Here is a 17,919-nt window from a genome sequence, read left to right as displayed (position 1 = left end):
ATCACCCATCGTGACCTCAAGCCGGCCAACATCCTGCTCGATCAGAACCTCGCCAGCAAGATCGGCGACGTGGGCCTCTTGACGTCGCTGCTCCTCCCGGCCGCAACCTGAGCCACGGAGGCCAGCAGTCCAGCACCCGTTGTCGTCCACGATTGGTCAAGCACACGGCGTCATGATGCTACATCGACCCGGAGTACCACGATGGTCAAGTCCGACGTGTACCCGCTGGCCGTCGTGATTCTGCAGATGCTCACGGGAGGACGTCGCCGCTGGGGCTCGCCGCCTCGCTCACGCCGTGGAGGCTGCGCTGGAAGACGGCGGCAACGTCTTCTCGGACATGCTGGACGTACGCGACCGGATGCGAGTGGCCCTGGAAGAGGCGCGGGAGCTAGCTGTGCTGCCGCGCCGAGATGCGGTACAGGGACAGCCAAGGCTGGGCGTCGCTGTTAGGACCACCCGTCTTGTCCGGCACTCCGGCCAGCATCAACGGCCACAACTCCTCCAGGGACGATGATGTCTAACTACTATTCTTCTCCGGTGACTTTAAGATCTGTGCAGTTTGATCAGATGCTTTGACCGTTTAGAAAGGCGTTTGTTTTTTATAATTTTCACAGAATATATTAGAGGTTCCGGTCCCACATGATTTTGGTTCCGTCCCACACTTTTGGTTCCGTTAGTTTGGTTCCGTCTATTTACTACCGTTGGATGGGGGTGGATGAACGGTTATTAAAAATACCAATCACTGTAAAACTTGTATATGAATAAACAGTCTATGTAATTTTTTTATAGGATCCAAGTCCTACACAATCCCTATCCAAATCATATGAATCAAATGAGTCCTTAATATGATTGAAGGAAGTATAAATATAATTTTAATATTATAAGAAAAAAACCAACATACAAAGAAAATGAATAACAAAGGGGGAAAAAATAAAACATCACAGAGAGAACTGAGACTCCGTTAAACGACAAAGTGATGGGTGGTTCGTGTCGCATAGTACAGCTTGTACGAGACTGGTCTTCTGCAATTTATCTACTAGTAGAGTCATGGTGGTATAGTGATACAGTACAAATACACGAAGCTTCAGATGACGAACTTGGGTATACCTCGATGTGGATCGTAGTTGTATATGGGGCTAGAAGCGGGATCACGCGAAAGTCTCGTTCTAGTCCATTTTGTCATTTCTTGTTTAAAGTTTTGCCCAATTTTTTTGAAACTACGAATGACACAATAAGCTAAGCTAGAAGTGGGATTTTGGTGGGATCACGTTTCCAACCCTGGTTTTATCTCTAGCCTAAGCATCGCATAAATTCACGTGGACGGCCGAAGAAATGCGAACATCGTGCCAATCAATCTCTCACGAAGGTTGTACTACTCGACCGAGATCCATTGCCTTTTTCTTCGTTCACATCTAACGAACATCACCGTCTCCAGCTACAAACACGCACGATTCTATACCTAGGACATCGTGTGTAGGGGAAAACTTTCGTGTGCCTTCGCTAGCAGGGATCTCCCCTTCCCGCTGCAGCTGCAGGCCCCGCCAGCCCGGTTGCACCTTCGTCGCCATTGCGGCGAAAGGAGGGGAGTCACCCGGACCTCGGTGCCCCCAACCTCTGGTTGTTCCCTTCCCTCACCACCGGTTGCACCTCCGACTCTTTGCGGGAAAGTGAGAGGAGTCACGCCGGTCTCGACGGGTAAAATGATTCTATGCGGCGCATTCTGGAGGGAAAACGAAATAAATGGGGAGAACTACCTTTCTATCACCGACAACGCGGACCCGCTCGATGTTTCGCGCGTTTTTGTTTCGTCCGGAGTCCCTGACCGGGCCTCGGGAAGCCGGGGATGGCCTGGTCTCTCCGGATGGATTAAAGGCCAAATCCGGGAGAAAACGAGGAGCCGGGGGCGTGGGTAGGCCGAATAACGCCGTCCGGATTAAAAAAAAGGTCTGTCGGGGGCCTCGTCGGGGTGACGGATGGAGATGCTCTTAGGGTATCTCCAACGGGGCGACGCAAACGGACGCTGAGCAACCGTTTGCGTCCGCCGGGGCGAAAAATGCGGCTGGTACCACCTCTAGCGGGGCGACGCAAAGTGAAGGGGCCGTCCACGGCGACGCAGACCTAGCCCAAATATGCGCCTCGGATGCGTCTCTGCGGGCGCTGCGCGGACGCGCAAAGTGTGCGTTTGAGTCTGGCGGACGTTTCGTCGGGCCCGCCTGGCAGCGACCATGCGTCGATGCGTCTTCTCAGGCGCGCCAGCGATTGGCGCCGCTGCGTCGCCTTCGACAGTCTGCGCCACGTTAATAGCGATGCCTCGGCTGTCGAGCGGCCGCCGCCCACCTCCGCCAACGCACTAATGGCGACGCCACGCGTCTCGCGGCCGTCGCTGCCTCCGGCCTATATAAAGAGGGCGCGCGTTCTTCTTCCTCATCCACTCCTCCAAACAAATCCTAGCCGCCACAAGTTCCACCGTAGCGCCGCCTAGCTCTTCCTGCGACGCAACCAGGCCCGCGAGAATATCCATGGCGGGTCCTGGTGGCCGGCAAGGCGGTCGAGGCCGCGGGCCTAGGCGCCCCCGGGGCAGGGGCAGGGGCCGCCGTGGTGGAGTAGCTACGGCCCCACGCTATAAAAAAAGTGCGTCGCCTCGTTGGAGCACCCAAACGCAAATGGATGCACGAATAAAAACGATCATTTCGCGTTCGTAAAACGACGAAAATGGACGGCCGTGGATAATAAAATACGGCAGCTACCATCGTTCATTTCGAATCCGGTTGCAGTGCAGGCGTGCAGGGATAGCATAACCAACCTATCACGAGCCATGTGCTCTAGGCTTGTACTAGGCCTCTGCACCGATGGATCAATGGCGGTACTAGCAGTAGTCGGCGTCACCCCAGCCTCCTTGGACAGGTAGCTTGAGGCTTGTACTAGCTAGCAAGCCAGTCGGCCGGCTGGCTGGGTAATCAAATACACACACTTTCTGCTCTGTACTCCCCTGGTCAAGATCTGCGTGCATAGATAGATGGATACCCGGCAGAAGAAAGTGGTGTTGAACAACAGTAGCTAGCTAGGCCGATGGCCAGGCAAGTCCTCCAATAAATGTTCGCGCCAGTACATAGTACATGGCGCGTACGTACGTGCTCGATGGCTACGTGACCTTCAGGTACTATGTGTAACGTGAATGTGGTCCGCGTCCAATTATTCAAGCATATCCCACGAGGCCAGGACCGACCACCGGGCGAGTTCGGGTACTATGCGAGACGACGCTAGCCGGCCCGGCCGGCGCTCAGTTTCACGTAGCTGGACAGCGGGAATAGAGAGAAGATCAGTTTGTTCTTGGCTTTGCCATGTCCTTGTATCGCCGTCCTTTGCCCGCCCAATCTTGTTAGCAGAGTGGTCGCATGCACGGCACCGCCCAACCTTGTTAGCAGAGACTGCAGAGTGGTCGCATGCACGGCGATCCGGGGCCCGGACCCGCCCCTCCAAGGATCTCGACTGGACGTGTTAATCCCTGCGCTCCACGCAATGGAAAAAGCGAGCTACACGCCGTGTTGGGCACCGGCCTAGCTGCGAGACGTCGAGGATACGTTGGACTAGGGTGGCGTCGGGACGCCCACGTTAGATCGGACGTTCCTCAAAGCATTTCACAAACGGCGTCGAATTGAGCGTTTGGGGAACGTGTTTGATTCATGCCACGTTTGGAGAATGTTGCTCCTCAGCCACGTCCTACAAACGCCGCCCACAACTTTTTTATAGGATTTTCAAAAACACAAACATTTGTTAAACATAGCATACAAATAAATATGTTTGCTAAAATTGTTTTCAAATTAAAATACAACAAACAATAAAACAACTAAATAAATGTAATAAATATGGCTAGATTAAGGTGCAGGAGGGGCGGCCGCCCCGGGCCACCGAAACATAGGACCCCCAAATCTCAGCTAGTTAAGGTATACACACAGCAGAGGAAGAGATACTGTCGCCGCCATTAGAGCTATACCGAAGTCTTCTATTGTGAGACTTGACAAAGCGTCCTGCTGAAACTTGGGCCTTTTCTACGGTGGATAATTTGGGTTTTTTTCTCCTGTTAACTATCAAGCGACTAGCTGCCCCTAAAAAAAAGCTAGGCTCCGATTGAATTGAAAAGCGAGCTAAGGGGCCGGAGGTCTAGACAATACATGACCAATTTTTTCTTTTTGCACAAAGAGAAGCGCCCTAGACGCCAAATTTCATTCAGCTCATAGACAATGTACAACATTTAGTACAATATCATGTAAATGAATGTTTTGAAAGACTAGAACTAGAGGGCAAGTGCTATTAAGATGAGTTGAACTAGAGCAACTGAAGATAGGCGCGGACAGAGATTGCCTTAACGCCTGTTGAGAGCAGTCATGAGCAACACCATTCACGTCTCTTTTAATATGGAATATTTTTGCTTGTATATTCCTAGAGGCCTTTTTATAATGTGCAATATGTTCTTTTAGCTCCCAAGGGACCTTTGAATCAGTAATATTTTCAGCAGGAGCAGCTTTGGCAAGATTTAGATTGTTAGTAAGGACGGTGACTGGGGAGATGTTCATTTGTTCAGCTAGCTGCACTGCAAAGACAAGGGCTGTTGCTTCAACATGAAGAGGAGAAGGCGTTGTTGTCATTGCAGCTTGGATCATAACAATGTATTGTCCAGAAGAGTGTTGTAGTTGACAAAAGATGCCAGGTCTTGTAGTTGTTCTACCATTGAAACTGGAGACTTTTTTGTTTTCCAAGCTGCATCTGTATGTATCTTGTTGCCTTTGATTGCCATGTCCATTTTGATTGTATCACCTTGTTTGATTTCCAGAATTCTTTCCCCCGCATCATGGATCCTGCTTGTTTTTTTTATTTCTTCAGGCCCGTTCGCCCGGGACCTGCACAGTTTCCATCTTCTCGAAATTTTGGTTAATTGCATAAGCTCTATGCTTAATGTGAGTGGGATGGTACTCTTTTATTGAACAACAAATCATTTCTAGCTTTCCAGATGCACCACATGAAATTCAAAACATTTTTAAGGTTAACATGAGGATGGTTTAAATTTAATTTGGATTGCAAGATTTGTGTGAGTGTGTTCGCATTAGAAATTAACACCTCTGTTCTTATGTACCAAGGATCGGAGAACCGGCCAGCCTTAGAGAAGCAACAAGTGAAGAAGCGATGAATATCATCTTCCTCTAAACCACACCTGCAACAAAGTTTACTTATGTGCTTGCTATACTTACCAGCTCTTGCTCCAGTAGGCATTTGGAGAGGAATCTCCATCCGAACACTTGGACCCTAGGAATTAAGGAATTGTCTTTCTATACCTCCTTGAGAAGATTTTTTTCCATCTGTACCTGTCTTGGTTTAGGCTCTCCTTTATCCTGCAAGTTTTGAAGACAAGCCCAATAAGCACTTTTCGCATTGCACTTACCAGAGGGTGCGAGTTTCCAGCACAACACGTCTTCTTCTTGAGAGTTGGTGATGAAGATACTTTTGATGTTATCTGCTGTAGGTTGCTAAAACAGGGTATCAATAAGAGAGTTATTCCATACCTGCTGGTTAGTTAGCCACATATCTTTTACTTGAGCAGGATAAATATAATTGTTAGGCCGAGTTATAAGAGAGTCATAGATGTGAGTCCAACCTGTACACCAAGGGGAGCTCCAAATAGAAACATTACCTTGAGTGATTTGGTACGAATAGTGGGTTTTGAGTACAGGCAGAACCTTGATAATAGAAGCCTAGAAGGCAGATTTTGGAGCATTTGAATTTGGAGGTCAAATGGACCAATTTGGAAAATATTTGGACTTTAAAACAGCATGGAGGAAATCGCAAGGTTGCTCTGCAATCCTCCAAGCAGCCGTAAGAATGAGTCCCTCATTAATAGCTTGAAGATTTCGGATTCCTAGACCACCATCTTTTTTTAAAGTACAAATATCTTTCCAGGCTTTGACAATTATTTTTTCTTCAAAAAAAAAAATGAACGCATCACATAATCAAGTTACCAGGGTTCAAAATTTAAAAAAGAAAAATAGTTATTCTCTTCAGTTCAAAAAATGAATGTGTCTAGACATATTTTAGCGTGTAGATACATTCATTTTAGACAATTATTTTGAACCATAGAGAGTACTATGGTACATGATGAAGTATTTTTTCCCCTAAAAAGGATTCATCTTTTCATTCACTATTTTCTGACTCAATTTTCTTTTCCATTACACACTGATTGTTGGCATGCGGTTAGATTGCAAGGCCATATAAATGTTTCCCCATTAGATATATGCAGCGCGCTGCATCGTTCGACCATCTTGAACATGAGCTGGAAAACTCGCATTGTCAGCTCTCATAGCCACACATCAAAAAGCAAGGAGCCCAATAGCCGAGAAGAGGTTGCAATATGCCCATGCCCTATGGGACGACATGGTTCTAGGCATAGTCGACGTGATAAATCTACAAGATTGATATTGACATACCATGAACATGAATTCGTGTCTAGTAATGTTAAAATAATATTTCAAAACAATATATACACATTATTTATATCAATATTTTGCGCACTTTATGAGTTTTTAGATATATTCTAGGAGTTTAATGGTAACACCTCATATATATACACATATATGAATTATTATTTTCATACCTAAAGGGCCCTAAATTCTTGTTCCGCCCCGGGCACTCGAAACCTCAGGACCGCCCTGCATATGCTCAACGAGATTATTTTGAAGTTGTTCGTGAATATTTCTGTCACGGATCTCTGCGTGCATAGCGAGAAAATCAACAAAATATAACCTCCGCAAGAGGGCCCTGACACTCATAGGGACAAACATGTCTCCTGACCTGATCCTTGCGATCATCCTAGATGATCATGTTGTGCATGATCACACAAGCCTGCATCACCTCTCACATTTGGTCGTGAGACCAGCTTAGAGCAGGGTACCGGACAATTACAAATTGAGCTTGAAGCACACCAAATGCCCGCTCGACATCCTTCCTGCAAGTCTCCTGTCGCAAAAGCAAAAGCAAAGTGGCAATTATCTGACCTGATGGAGCCGGGATAGTTTTGACAAAAGTGACTCATTTTGGATATATACCATCGGCTCGATAATAGCCTTTGGTATATTGGTCGCCATTGATCTCATAGTTGCATGGTGGAGCATGACCTTCCACTAGTTTGCTGAACACCGGAGACTGCTGCAACACGTTGATGTCATTGTGTGATCCCCATGCCAAAGAAAAAATACCAAATTCACATGTCATAATTTGCCACAGTTTTAAGCGCCACACTACAGTATCTATGGCGCCCTTTGTATATACATTGCCAAGCAAACAGATAGTTCTTCCATGACCAGTGCATGCAATCGATGCTTCTAAGCATCTAGGGAATCCTCTCGCAGTATTTTGTGCCATGATCATTCAAGTCTCTTCTTCAGTCGACCATCTCAAGTAGTATTTGCTAAACTTTCCCACCACAGCTCGGCAAAACTTGTACATGCACTCAATGGCAGTAGACTCACTCATGTGAAGGTAATCGTCCTGTGTATCAGCAGGTGCGCCGTATGCAAGCATCCTCATGGTGGCGGTGCACTTCTGAATCGATGAGAACCCGACAACGCCCACAACGCCGTGCTTCAGCTTGAAGTAGGGATCGAACTCTCGAACGTCGTGGAGGATATTCATGAACCAGTGCTACTAGGTCATCCCCCCAAAGCCCTCACTCCTACAATAGGGTTCTAATTAGTCGTCCTCACTCCATGTGCTAAGGAGGAAACCCAGTTATTTACATAAAGAGGGGAGCTAGCTTGCCTTATGAGGGCCAACCCTATACACCGAACAAATCGCACACCATGGTAGGCACCACACACCCTCGTCGGGTATTTGGCCTGGCCAATTTTTCATTTTTTTCTTCATTTTTTCCTTTTCCTTTTCTATTTCTATTGTTTCCTTTCTGTTTTGTCTGTTTTTTCTGTTTTCTTTTTTGTTTCCTTTTCTTTTTTGTTTATTTTTATTTTGTTCAAATTCAAAAAAGTTTGAATTTGAAATATTTCAAATTTTAAAAACATTCAAATGTAAAAAATGTTCAAATTTAAAAAATGTTCGGATGTAAAAATTGTTCCTATTCGAAATATGTTCATATCGAAATGTTCAAATTTTAAATATGTTTGTATTCAAAAAATATTTGAATTTCAAGAAAAAATTGAAATTTTGAAAAATGTACGATCAAAATAATGTTCAATTTTAAAAATATTTAGATTGAAAAATTAATTTTCTAATAATTTCAGAATAAAAAAACAAAAATTAAAATTTCAAATTATTAAAATCGTATTTAGAAATACTTCAGTTTTTGAAAAATGTAAGAAGAAAAAAAGCAAAAGAGAAAACAAAAAAAGAAAAAAAAACAATAAAAAAGGTGAGAATAACGATTGGGGTTGCCCAAACATATGCCTGGAGGGTGTGCGGCGCCTGCTCCGTGCCGACCAGGTCAGCACACACCACCCCACTTAGGAGGAGCGCGCCTAGTTGCTGCTCATTAGCGGGAGCTACAAGGTATCGCCTGTAGGCAATTTAAAGTGGGCCAGCCCATTAATTTGATTGTTGGCTAACGAAATAGTGCAATATTTTTCCCTTTTCGTACAACATTGGACCACTAGTTTGTTGGTTACAACAACGGTCCACGAGTGAGGAGACCCAAGTTCAAACCCAGTGTGAACAATTTGCAATAATTTATTTGAATCTGGAAAATTCAAATTTTGAGCAAATTCTAGCTAAACAAAATTTAAATCTGAGCAAATTTCTAAAATGAGCGAAATAAATATGAGAAAATTTAGAAACCGGGCAAAATTTAAATCTCAGCAAATTTTGAAACCGAACAAAATTTTGAAATTTGTTCCAGTTTAAATTTTGCTCCCATTCATGCTCCAACTTAAAATTTGCTTTTTTTTTGTTAGCAAAAAAATTCAAAAAAAATACTCAATTTTTTTATCATATTAAAAAAATGTTAAAGAAAATATAGAAAAATAAAATAATAGGAAAAAGAAAAAGGAAGAAAATCGATTTCGAAAATGTTCAGAAAAATAGAAAAACAGACAAAACCGTACAAACCATGAAAATCCGTGGAAAGATAAAAAAACTAGAAAACCGCGCTGAAAACATTGCCATGCATTGGTGATACGTCTCCAACGTACCTACAATTTCTGATGTTCCATGCTTGTTTTATAACAATACTTACATGTTTTGCTTGCACTTTATAATGTTTTTATGCGTTTTCCGGAACTAACCTATTAACAAGATGCCGAAGGGCCAGTTGCTTTTTCTGTTGTTTTTGGTTCCAGAAAGGCTGTTCGGGCAATATTCTCGAAATTTGACGAAACGAAAACCCAACATCTTATTTTTCCCGGAACCTTCCAGAAAGTCAGAGGGGGACCAGAGGGGTGCCCTGGGGGCCCCACACGTGTGGCCGGCGCGGCCCAGGAGGGGGGCGCGCCGCCCTAGTGTGAGGAGGCCCCGTGGCCCCTCCGACTCCGACTCTTCGCCTATTTAAGCCCTGGAGATCTAAAAACGTGATACCGATTGACGAAACTCCGTAAAGACTCCGTGGGCGCCGCCACCATCGCGAAACTCCGTTTCGGGGACAAGTCTCTGTTCCGCACCTCGCCGGACGGAGAAGTGCCCCGAAGCCATCTCCATCAACGCCATCGCCTCCATCATGCTCCGTGAGTAGTTCCCCCATGGACTACGGGTTCTAGCCGTAGCTAGTTGGTATTCTCTCCCCCATGTACTTCAATACAATGATCTCATGAGCTGCCTTACATGATTGAGATTCATCCGATGTAATCGGTGTTGTGTTTGTCTGGATCCGATGGATTGTTACATTATGATTGTCTATCTACAAAGTTTATGAAGTTATTGTTGTCTGCAATCTTGTTGTGTTTAATGCTTGTCACTAGGGCCCGAGTGGCATGATCTTAGATTTAAGCTCTATACTTATTGCTTAGATTGTATCTACAAGTTGTATGCACATGTCTATGTCCGGAACCAAAGGCCCCAAAGTGACGAAATTGGGACAACTCGGAGGGAAAGGCGTAGGTATGAGGATCACATGTTTTCACGGAGTGTTAATGCTTTGCTCGGTGCTCTATTAAAAGGAGTACCTTAATTTCCAGAGAGATTCCCTAGAGGCCCGGCTGCCACCGACTGGTAGGACAAAAGATGTTGTACAAGTTTCTCATTGCGAGCACGTATGACCATATATGGGAAACATGCCTACATGATTAATGATCTTGATGTTCTGTCTTAATGCTATTTCAATCCTATCAATTGCCCAATTGTAATTTGTTCACCCGACACTTGTTATTGGAGAGTTACCACTAGTGTAGATAGCTGGGAACCCCGGTCCATCTTTCATCATCATATACTCGTTCTACATGTCATTGGAAGTAGTATCAACTATTTTCCGGTGCCATTGCTCTCATATTACCTGCTATCGCTGCTGTGTTATCGTCACTATCGCTCTCATATTACTGCTCGCTTTCACATCACCCTTGTTACTAGTGCTTTTCCAGGTGCGAACTGAATTGACGACTCAGCTTGTTAAGGCTTATAAGTATTCTTTACCTCCCCTTGTGTCGAATCAATAAATTTGGGTTTTACTTCCCTCGAAGACTCGTTGCGATCCCCTATATTTGTGGGTCATCAAGACTATTTTCTGGCGCCGTTGCCGGGGAGGCATAGCTCTACTCATAAGTTCACCTGGGGAGTACACTCCACCTCTCTCTCTATTTTATTTTATTTTGTTTTGCTTAGTTTACTTTTGTTTAGTTTGTTTTTGTTTAGTTTATTTCTGTCTAGTATTACTTTGCTTAGTTTACTTTTGTCTAGTTTGTTTTTGTTTTGTTTTACTTTTCTCATATACCCAAAAATCCATAAAAATTTGAAAAACCGAAAAATTAAAAACTGTTGCTATGGGAGAACCTACAACCTATTTGGAGCTTATTGAATTATATAATGATTATAGAGAATCAAGAACGGGTAAAGTTATGAGTGCTGTGATAGAAAAATTAAATACAATTGCTAAAATCTTGCTTAAACGCCATGATATAAACTGTTGCTCTCAACAGGATACTAAACATCTTAAATTTCAATGTGGCTTTAGTGAGGAAGTTTTAATTAAGAACTATAATTGGAATAGCTATATTCATTTTGGGTTCGAAGAAGTAGAACAATTTGTTTTGTTTATGGGAGCTTCGAGATCGAATCCTTCATTGCTAAAAATTATGAAACTTGTGTTGTTTGTAAGGACCTTAAAGATTATGTCTCTTCTATCCTTAATTTTTGCATAGAAAGCTACAGTGATAATCCTTATATCATTGATTATAAAGAGAGACTCATTAATGCACAAGAATGCACTCACAATTTGCAGGAACCAAGTGGAAGAAGAAATTGATGAACCCGAAAGCTCATTGGATGAAAAAGAGGAGGAAATTGATGAACCCGAAAGCTCATTGGATGAAAAAGAGGAGGAAATTGATGAACCCGAAAGCTCATTGGATGAAAAAGAAGAGGAGAGTGATGAACAAAAGGAGGAAGAATGGATTAGCTACCCATGCCAACCTTCTAATGAGAGTAACTCTTTATCTCTTACACTATTTGATTGTCCTCCATGCTTACCAAAGGCGGTTGAATGTTATGTTCATGTGGATACTCTTGAAATATTCCCTATGAGTAAAACTTGTGAGAATAATTATGCTACTGTTATTCATGATAATCCATGCTACTTTGATAAATTTTATGATAATGCTTTGTTTGTGCCTGATGTCGAAATGCATGGTACTAAAGAGTTTTGCTTGGCAAATGTTTATGATAAATCTCTAGATGATGGTCCTATGTTACTTGATACTATTAATTGTACTGCTAATGAAAATGGGGTTGGAGAGTTCTTGACTTTATCTATGAGTCCCATATCTTTTGAGATTGATCAATCATCTTGTTACATTATTGATAAAAGTGCGTTTGAAAGTTTTGATCCTATTATTTCCGAGCTTGATAAAAATTATGTGTTTGTGAATCATGAAAAGCATGCTGTATGTGATAGTTATGTTGTTGAGTTTGTTCATGAAGCTACTGAAAATTATTATGAGAGAAGAAAATATGGTTGTAGAAATTTGCATGGTACTAAAACACCTCTCTATATGCTTAAAATTTTGAAGTTACTCTTGTTTTACCTTCTTATGCTTGTCACTTTGTTCTTCATGAATTTATTTGTGTACAAGATTCCTATGCATAGGAAGTGGGTTAGACTTAAATGTGTTTTGAATTTGCTTTTTGATGCTCTCTTTTGCTTGAACTCTTATTTCTTGCGAGTGCATCATTAAAACTGCTGAGCCCATCTTAATGGCTATAAAGAAAGCACTTCTTGGGAGATAACCCATGTGTTTATTTTGCTACTGTTTTGTTGTGTTTTGGAAGTTGTTACTACCGTAGCAACCTCTCCTTATCTTTATTTTATTGCAATGTTGTGCCAAGTGAAGTCTCTAATAGAAGGTTGATGCTAGATTTGGATTTCTGCGCAGAAACAGATTTCTTGCTGTCACGAATCTGGGTATGATTCTCTGTAGGTAACTCAGAAAAATCTGCCAATTTACGTGAGTGATCCATCTGCCAATTTACGTGAGTGATCCTCAGATATGTACGCAGCTTTCATTAGTTTTGAGTTTTCTGATTTGAGCAACGGAAGTACCTCTTAAAAATTCGTGTTTACTGGCTGTTCTGTTTTAACAGATTCTGTCTCTGTTTTTTTGCATTGTCTCTTGTGGACTTTAAGTGAGGCTTTCTAGACGTGGAGAGCCGTAGCTAATGTTTTATTGAGTTCTTGCAATGTGTCACTACAGGGCCAAGGTGGATTAAAGTTTTTTGAGTACTAACCCCTCTAATGAAGTTTATGAGAAGTTTGGTGTGAAGGAAGTTTTCAAGGGTCAAGAGAGGAGGATGATATATGATCAAGAAGAGTGAAAAGTCTAAGCTTGGGGATGCCCCCGTGGTTCATCCCTGCATATTTCAAGAGGACTCAAGCGTCTAAGCTTGGGGATGCCCAAGGCATCCCCTTCTTCATCAACTTATCAGGTTTCTTCTATTGAAACTATATTTTTATTCGGTCACATCTTATGTTCTTCACTTGGAGCGTCCGTGTGTTTTTATTTTTGTTTATGTTTGAATAAATTCGGATCCTAGCAATCCTTGTTTGGGAGAGAGACACGCTCCGCTTTTTCATATGAACACTTGTGTTCTTCGTTTTACTTTTAATGTTCAATGATAAAAGTTGGAAGCTATTGCATTTATTGCTATTTGGTTGGAAAAAGAAAATGCCTCATATTGTCTTGGATAATTTGATACTTAGCAATTGTTTTGAGCTCTCAAGTAGATCATGATTAAGCTCTTGCATCATGTAGTTTAAACCTATTAGTGGAGAAATACCGTAGAGCTTGTTGAAATTGATTTGCATGATTGGTCTCTAAGGTCTAGATAGTTTCTAGTAGAAGTGTTTGAGCAACAAGGAAGACAGTGTAGAGTTTTATAATGCTTCCAATATGTACTTATGTAAGTTTTGCTGTACCGGTTCATACTTGTGTTTGCTTCAAACAACCTTGCTAGCCAAAGACTTGTACTGAGAGGAAATGCTTCTCGTGCATCCAAAACCTTGAGCCAAAACCTATGCCATGTGTGTCCACCATACCTACCTACTATGTGGTATTTTCTCGCCATTCCAAGTAAATACTTCATGTGCTACCTTTAAACAATTCAAAACTTTATTACTCCTTATTTGTGTCAATGTTTTATAGCTCATGAGGAAGTATGTGGTGTTTTATCTTTCAATCTTGTTGGGCAGCTTTCACCAATGGATTAGTGGCTTCATCCGCTTATCCAATAATTTTGCAAAAAGAGCTGGCAGCGGGGTTCCCAGCCCCAATTAATCAACATTCATTAATAATTCTCTTCACATGTTTTGCCCTGATTCATCAATAAGCAACTTAATTTTGCAAATAGACACTCCTTCATGGTATGTGAATGTTGGAAGGCACCCGAGGATTCGGTTAGCCATGGCTTGTGTAAGCAAAAGGTTGGGAGGAGTGTCAACCATAAATAAAACTAAAATACATGTGTAAACAAAAGAGAAGAGGGATGATCTACCTTGCTGGTAGAGATAACGTCCTTCATGGGAGCCGCTCTTTGAAAGACTGTTTGGCAAGGGGGTTAGAGTGCCCACTACCATTCGTTGACAACAACAAACACCTGTCAAAACTTTACTTTTATGCTCTCTATATGATTTCAAAACTTAAAAAGCTCTAGCACATGATTTAATCCCTGCTTCCCTCTGTGAAGGGCCTTTCTTTTACTTTATGTTGAGTCAGTTTACCTACTTCCTTCCATCTTAGAAGCAAACACTTGTGTCAACTGTGCATTGATTCTTACATACTTGCTTATTTGCACTCATCATATTACTTTGTGTTGACAATTATCCATGAGATATGTATGTTGAAAGTTGAAAGCAACCGCTGAAACTTAAATCTTCCTCTGTGTTGCTTCAATGCCTTTACTTTGAATTTATTGCTTTATGAGTTAACTCTTGTGCGAGACTTTTGATGCTTGTCTTGAAAGTACTATTCATGAAAAGTTTTGCTATATGTTATCTATTTGTTAGCAACTATAGATCATTGCCTTGAGTCATTGCATTCATCTCATATGCTTTATAATAGTATGATCAAGGTTATGTAAGTAGCATGTCACTACAGAAATTATTCTTTTTATCGTTTACCTACTCGAGGACGAGCAGGAACTAAGCTTGGGGATGCTGATACGTCTCCAACGTACCTACAATTTTTGATGTTCCATGCATGTTTTATGACAATACTTACATGTTTTGCTTGCACTTTATAATGTTTTTATGCGTTTTCCGGAACTAACCTATTAACAAGATGCCGAAGGGCCAGTTGCTGTTTTCTGTTGTTTTTGGTTCCGAAAAGGCTGTTCGGGCAATATTCTCGGAATTTGACGAAACGAAGACCCAACATCTTATTTTTCCCGGAACCTTCCAGAAAGTCAGAGGGGGACCAGAGGGGTGCCCTGGGGGCCCCACACGTGTGGCCGGCGCGGCCCAGGAGGGGGGCGCGCCGCCCTAGTGTGAGGAGGCCCCGTGGCCCCTCCGACTCCGACTCTTCGCCTATTTAAGCCCTGGAGATCTAAAAACGTGATACCAATTGACGAAACTCCAGAAAGACTCCAGGGGCGCCGCCACCATCGTGAAACTCCGTTTCGGGGGACAGAAGTCTCTGTTCTGGCACCCTGCCGGGACGGGGAAGTGCCCCCGGAAGCCATCTCCATCAACGACATCGCCTCCATCATGCTCCGTGAGTAGTTCCCCCATGGACTACGGGTTCTAGCTGTAGCTAGTTGGTATTCTCTCCCCCATGTACTTCAATACAATGATCTCATGAGCTGCCTTACATGATTGAGATTCATCCGATGTAATCGGTGTTGTGTTTGTCGGGATCCGATGGATTGTTACATTATGATTGTCTATCTACAAAGTTTATGAAGTTATTATTGCTCGCAATCTTGTTGTGTTTAATGCTTGTCACTAGGGCCCGAGTGGCATGATCTTAGATTTAAGCTCTATACTTATTGCTTAGATTGTATCTACAAGTTGTATGCACATGTCTATGTCCGGAACCAAAGGCCCCAAAGTGACAGAAATTGGGACAACTGGAGGGAAAGGCGTAGGTATGAGGATCACATGTTTTCACGGAGTGTTAATGCTTTGCTCCGGTGCTCTATTAAAAGGAGTACCTTAATTTCCAGTAGATTCCCTAGAGGCCCGGGTGCCACCGGCTGGTAGGACAAAAGATGTTGTACAGGTTTCTCATTGCGAGCACGTATGACTATATATGGGAAACATGCCTACATGATTAATGATCTTGATGTTCTGTCTTAATGCTATTTCAGTCCTATCAATTGCCCACTGTAATTTGTTCACCCGACACTTGTTATTGGAGAGTTACCACTAGTGTAGATAGCTGGGAACCCCGGTCCATCTTTCATCATCATATACTCGTTCTACATGTCATTGGAAGTAGTATCAACTATTTTCTGGTGCCATTGCTCTCATATTACTGCTCATCGCTGTTGTGTTACTGTTACTACTCGCTCTCATATTATCGCTATCGTCGTCGTGTTACTGTTACTACTGCTCTCATATTACTGCTGCTTTCACATCACCCCTGTTACTAGTGCTTTTCCAGGTGCAGCTGAATTGACGACTCAGTTGTTAAGGCTTATAAGTATTCTTGCTGCGGTGACCCAGCGTACCACTGCATGGTGTAGTACACAAGTCGTTGACATAACACAAGTGAAACACTGTTCCACCCATATTACATCTCTCAGAGTGTTACAACAGAAACATATGCGAGTCCAAGGTATGTCTATAGAAGTACACACGAACTGTTTACATAAGATCCAGACAGACCTCCTACTTTACGAGTGAGGTAAAACTTCAAATAAGCTCCAGAAGAACGACTCGTAGTCTATGTTATAGCTAACTCAAGTTTAAGAGCTAATTGGCTTGCTATAGAACTCTAGCTATTTAGGTGCTAGGATTAGGGAAAGGTTCCCTTCTATTACTAGTCTAGGTTTCCATCATGGCTGATGCAGAAGTTGACTCCATTGACTTCTTTGATTGGATTCTTCATCTTGTTGCAGTTGACTCCTTTGTCTTCGAGTTCCACGGTAGTTTCTCCTTCGATGCCTTGATCTAAGAAGGGGGTTCAAATGGGATAGAATGAGTACGAGCGTACTCAGCAAGTTCATATTAGGAAATATGTGTATCATGCACTAGCTACAGCCATAGACCGGAAAGTCATAGGCCAATGCAAGTTTTTGTAATCATTTCTTCAAAAGGTTTATTTTATTCGAAAACTATGCCCGTCGGTCTTCACGAGGTTGACTAGAACTTCGTGGAGTTCCTTTCCTGCCGCGTTCGCAGTTCCCTTCCCGAACAGGGAGTGACAGGTCACAATTCTTGATACCCTCTCGAGAGGTGCGTTACTTTACCCCACAAGAGATCTTAACCATGTTGTCGGCCGAGAGTATGTCCCCGTCCACACTTCCTTTGGTGTGAGGCCCGAGTATAAGATCCAAGCCAATCACTCGCCTTCCCGCGACCCCGCAAACCCACCCTTTTGTCCAACCGTACACCTCCAGTAGACTTCCCCGATAATACGGCTTTACTCATGGTGTACTCCGGACAATCCATCATAGATCGTAGAGCTTATCATCACTAATGGATGGGGATTTAAAAGGCTATCCCAACCTATTGTGGCAAGTAGCCTCCAACACCCCACCGGCTCTACAGATCCGTTGGCGTGCGAAGGGAAAAGATACGGCTGACTTCCCCGCAGCCATTATAGATCTTATGGGTAACGCGATATGTACGGGGCTAGAATCACTGGACGGCATTGGTACTTAGTCCTAGATGAGTAGTACCCATGCAATGGAACCTCCACCATATCAACACATACCATGGTTCCATTGCCCACCACATAGTCAAATTCATAATTGTAAAATAATACTTTGCTTTTCAATGCATGAGTGATAAGTATAGTACTTTGCATATAGTTTGATACAAATAATCAAATGACATGAGCAAGCGATGAACTTGCCTTTCTTGATCGCAAGATTATGCGGGCAAAAGCTTCGATACGTGATAACTCCAAATGCTGAAATACCATCATCGTCCGGTAAGGACAATGTTTAAAGAACTGGCAAAGATGCTATAATGCATAATATGAGATGCAATCGTCCCGAGCGTAACCTAACCTCGATGATTTAGGATGTATGAGTTGTAAAGATTTTTTTAGGGTTGGTTGCACT

The 17,919-nt window shown here is 42.9% G+C and overlaps 1 protein-coding gene across 1 annotated transcript in view; it reads left to right on the top strand.

Annotated features, from left to right (window-relative positions):
- The first annotated feature begins 201 nt into the window (after nt 1–201).
- The window catches only part of LOC124708812 (pentatricopeptide repeat-containing protein At5g18475-like), a 40,516-nt gene continuing 22,798 nt past the window's right edge, over nt 202–17,919 (top strand). The window contains exon 1 of the mRNA XM_047240470.1: nt 202–346. Coding sequence (XP_047096426.1) covers nt 202–346 — 145 coding nt within the window. The remainder of the gene's footprint in view (nt 347–17,919) is intronic.

The sequence above is a fragment of the Lolium rigidum genome, chromosome 1 (assembly GCF_022539505.1).
Source record: "Lolium rigidum isolate FL_2022 chromosome 1, APGP_CSIRO_Lrig_0.1, whole genome shotgun sequence".
Classification (NCBI taxonomy): domain Eukaryota; kingdom Viridiplantae; phylum Streptophyta; class Magnoliopsida; order Poales; family Poaceae; genus Lolium; species Lolium rigidum.
This window is presented reverse-complemented; position numbering and strand designations above follow the sequence as displayed.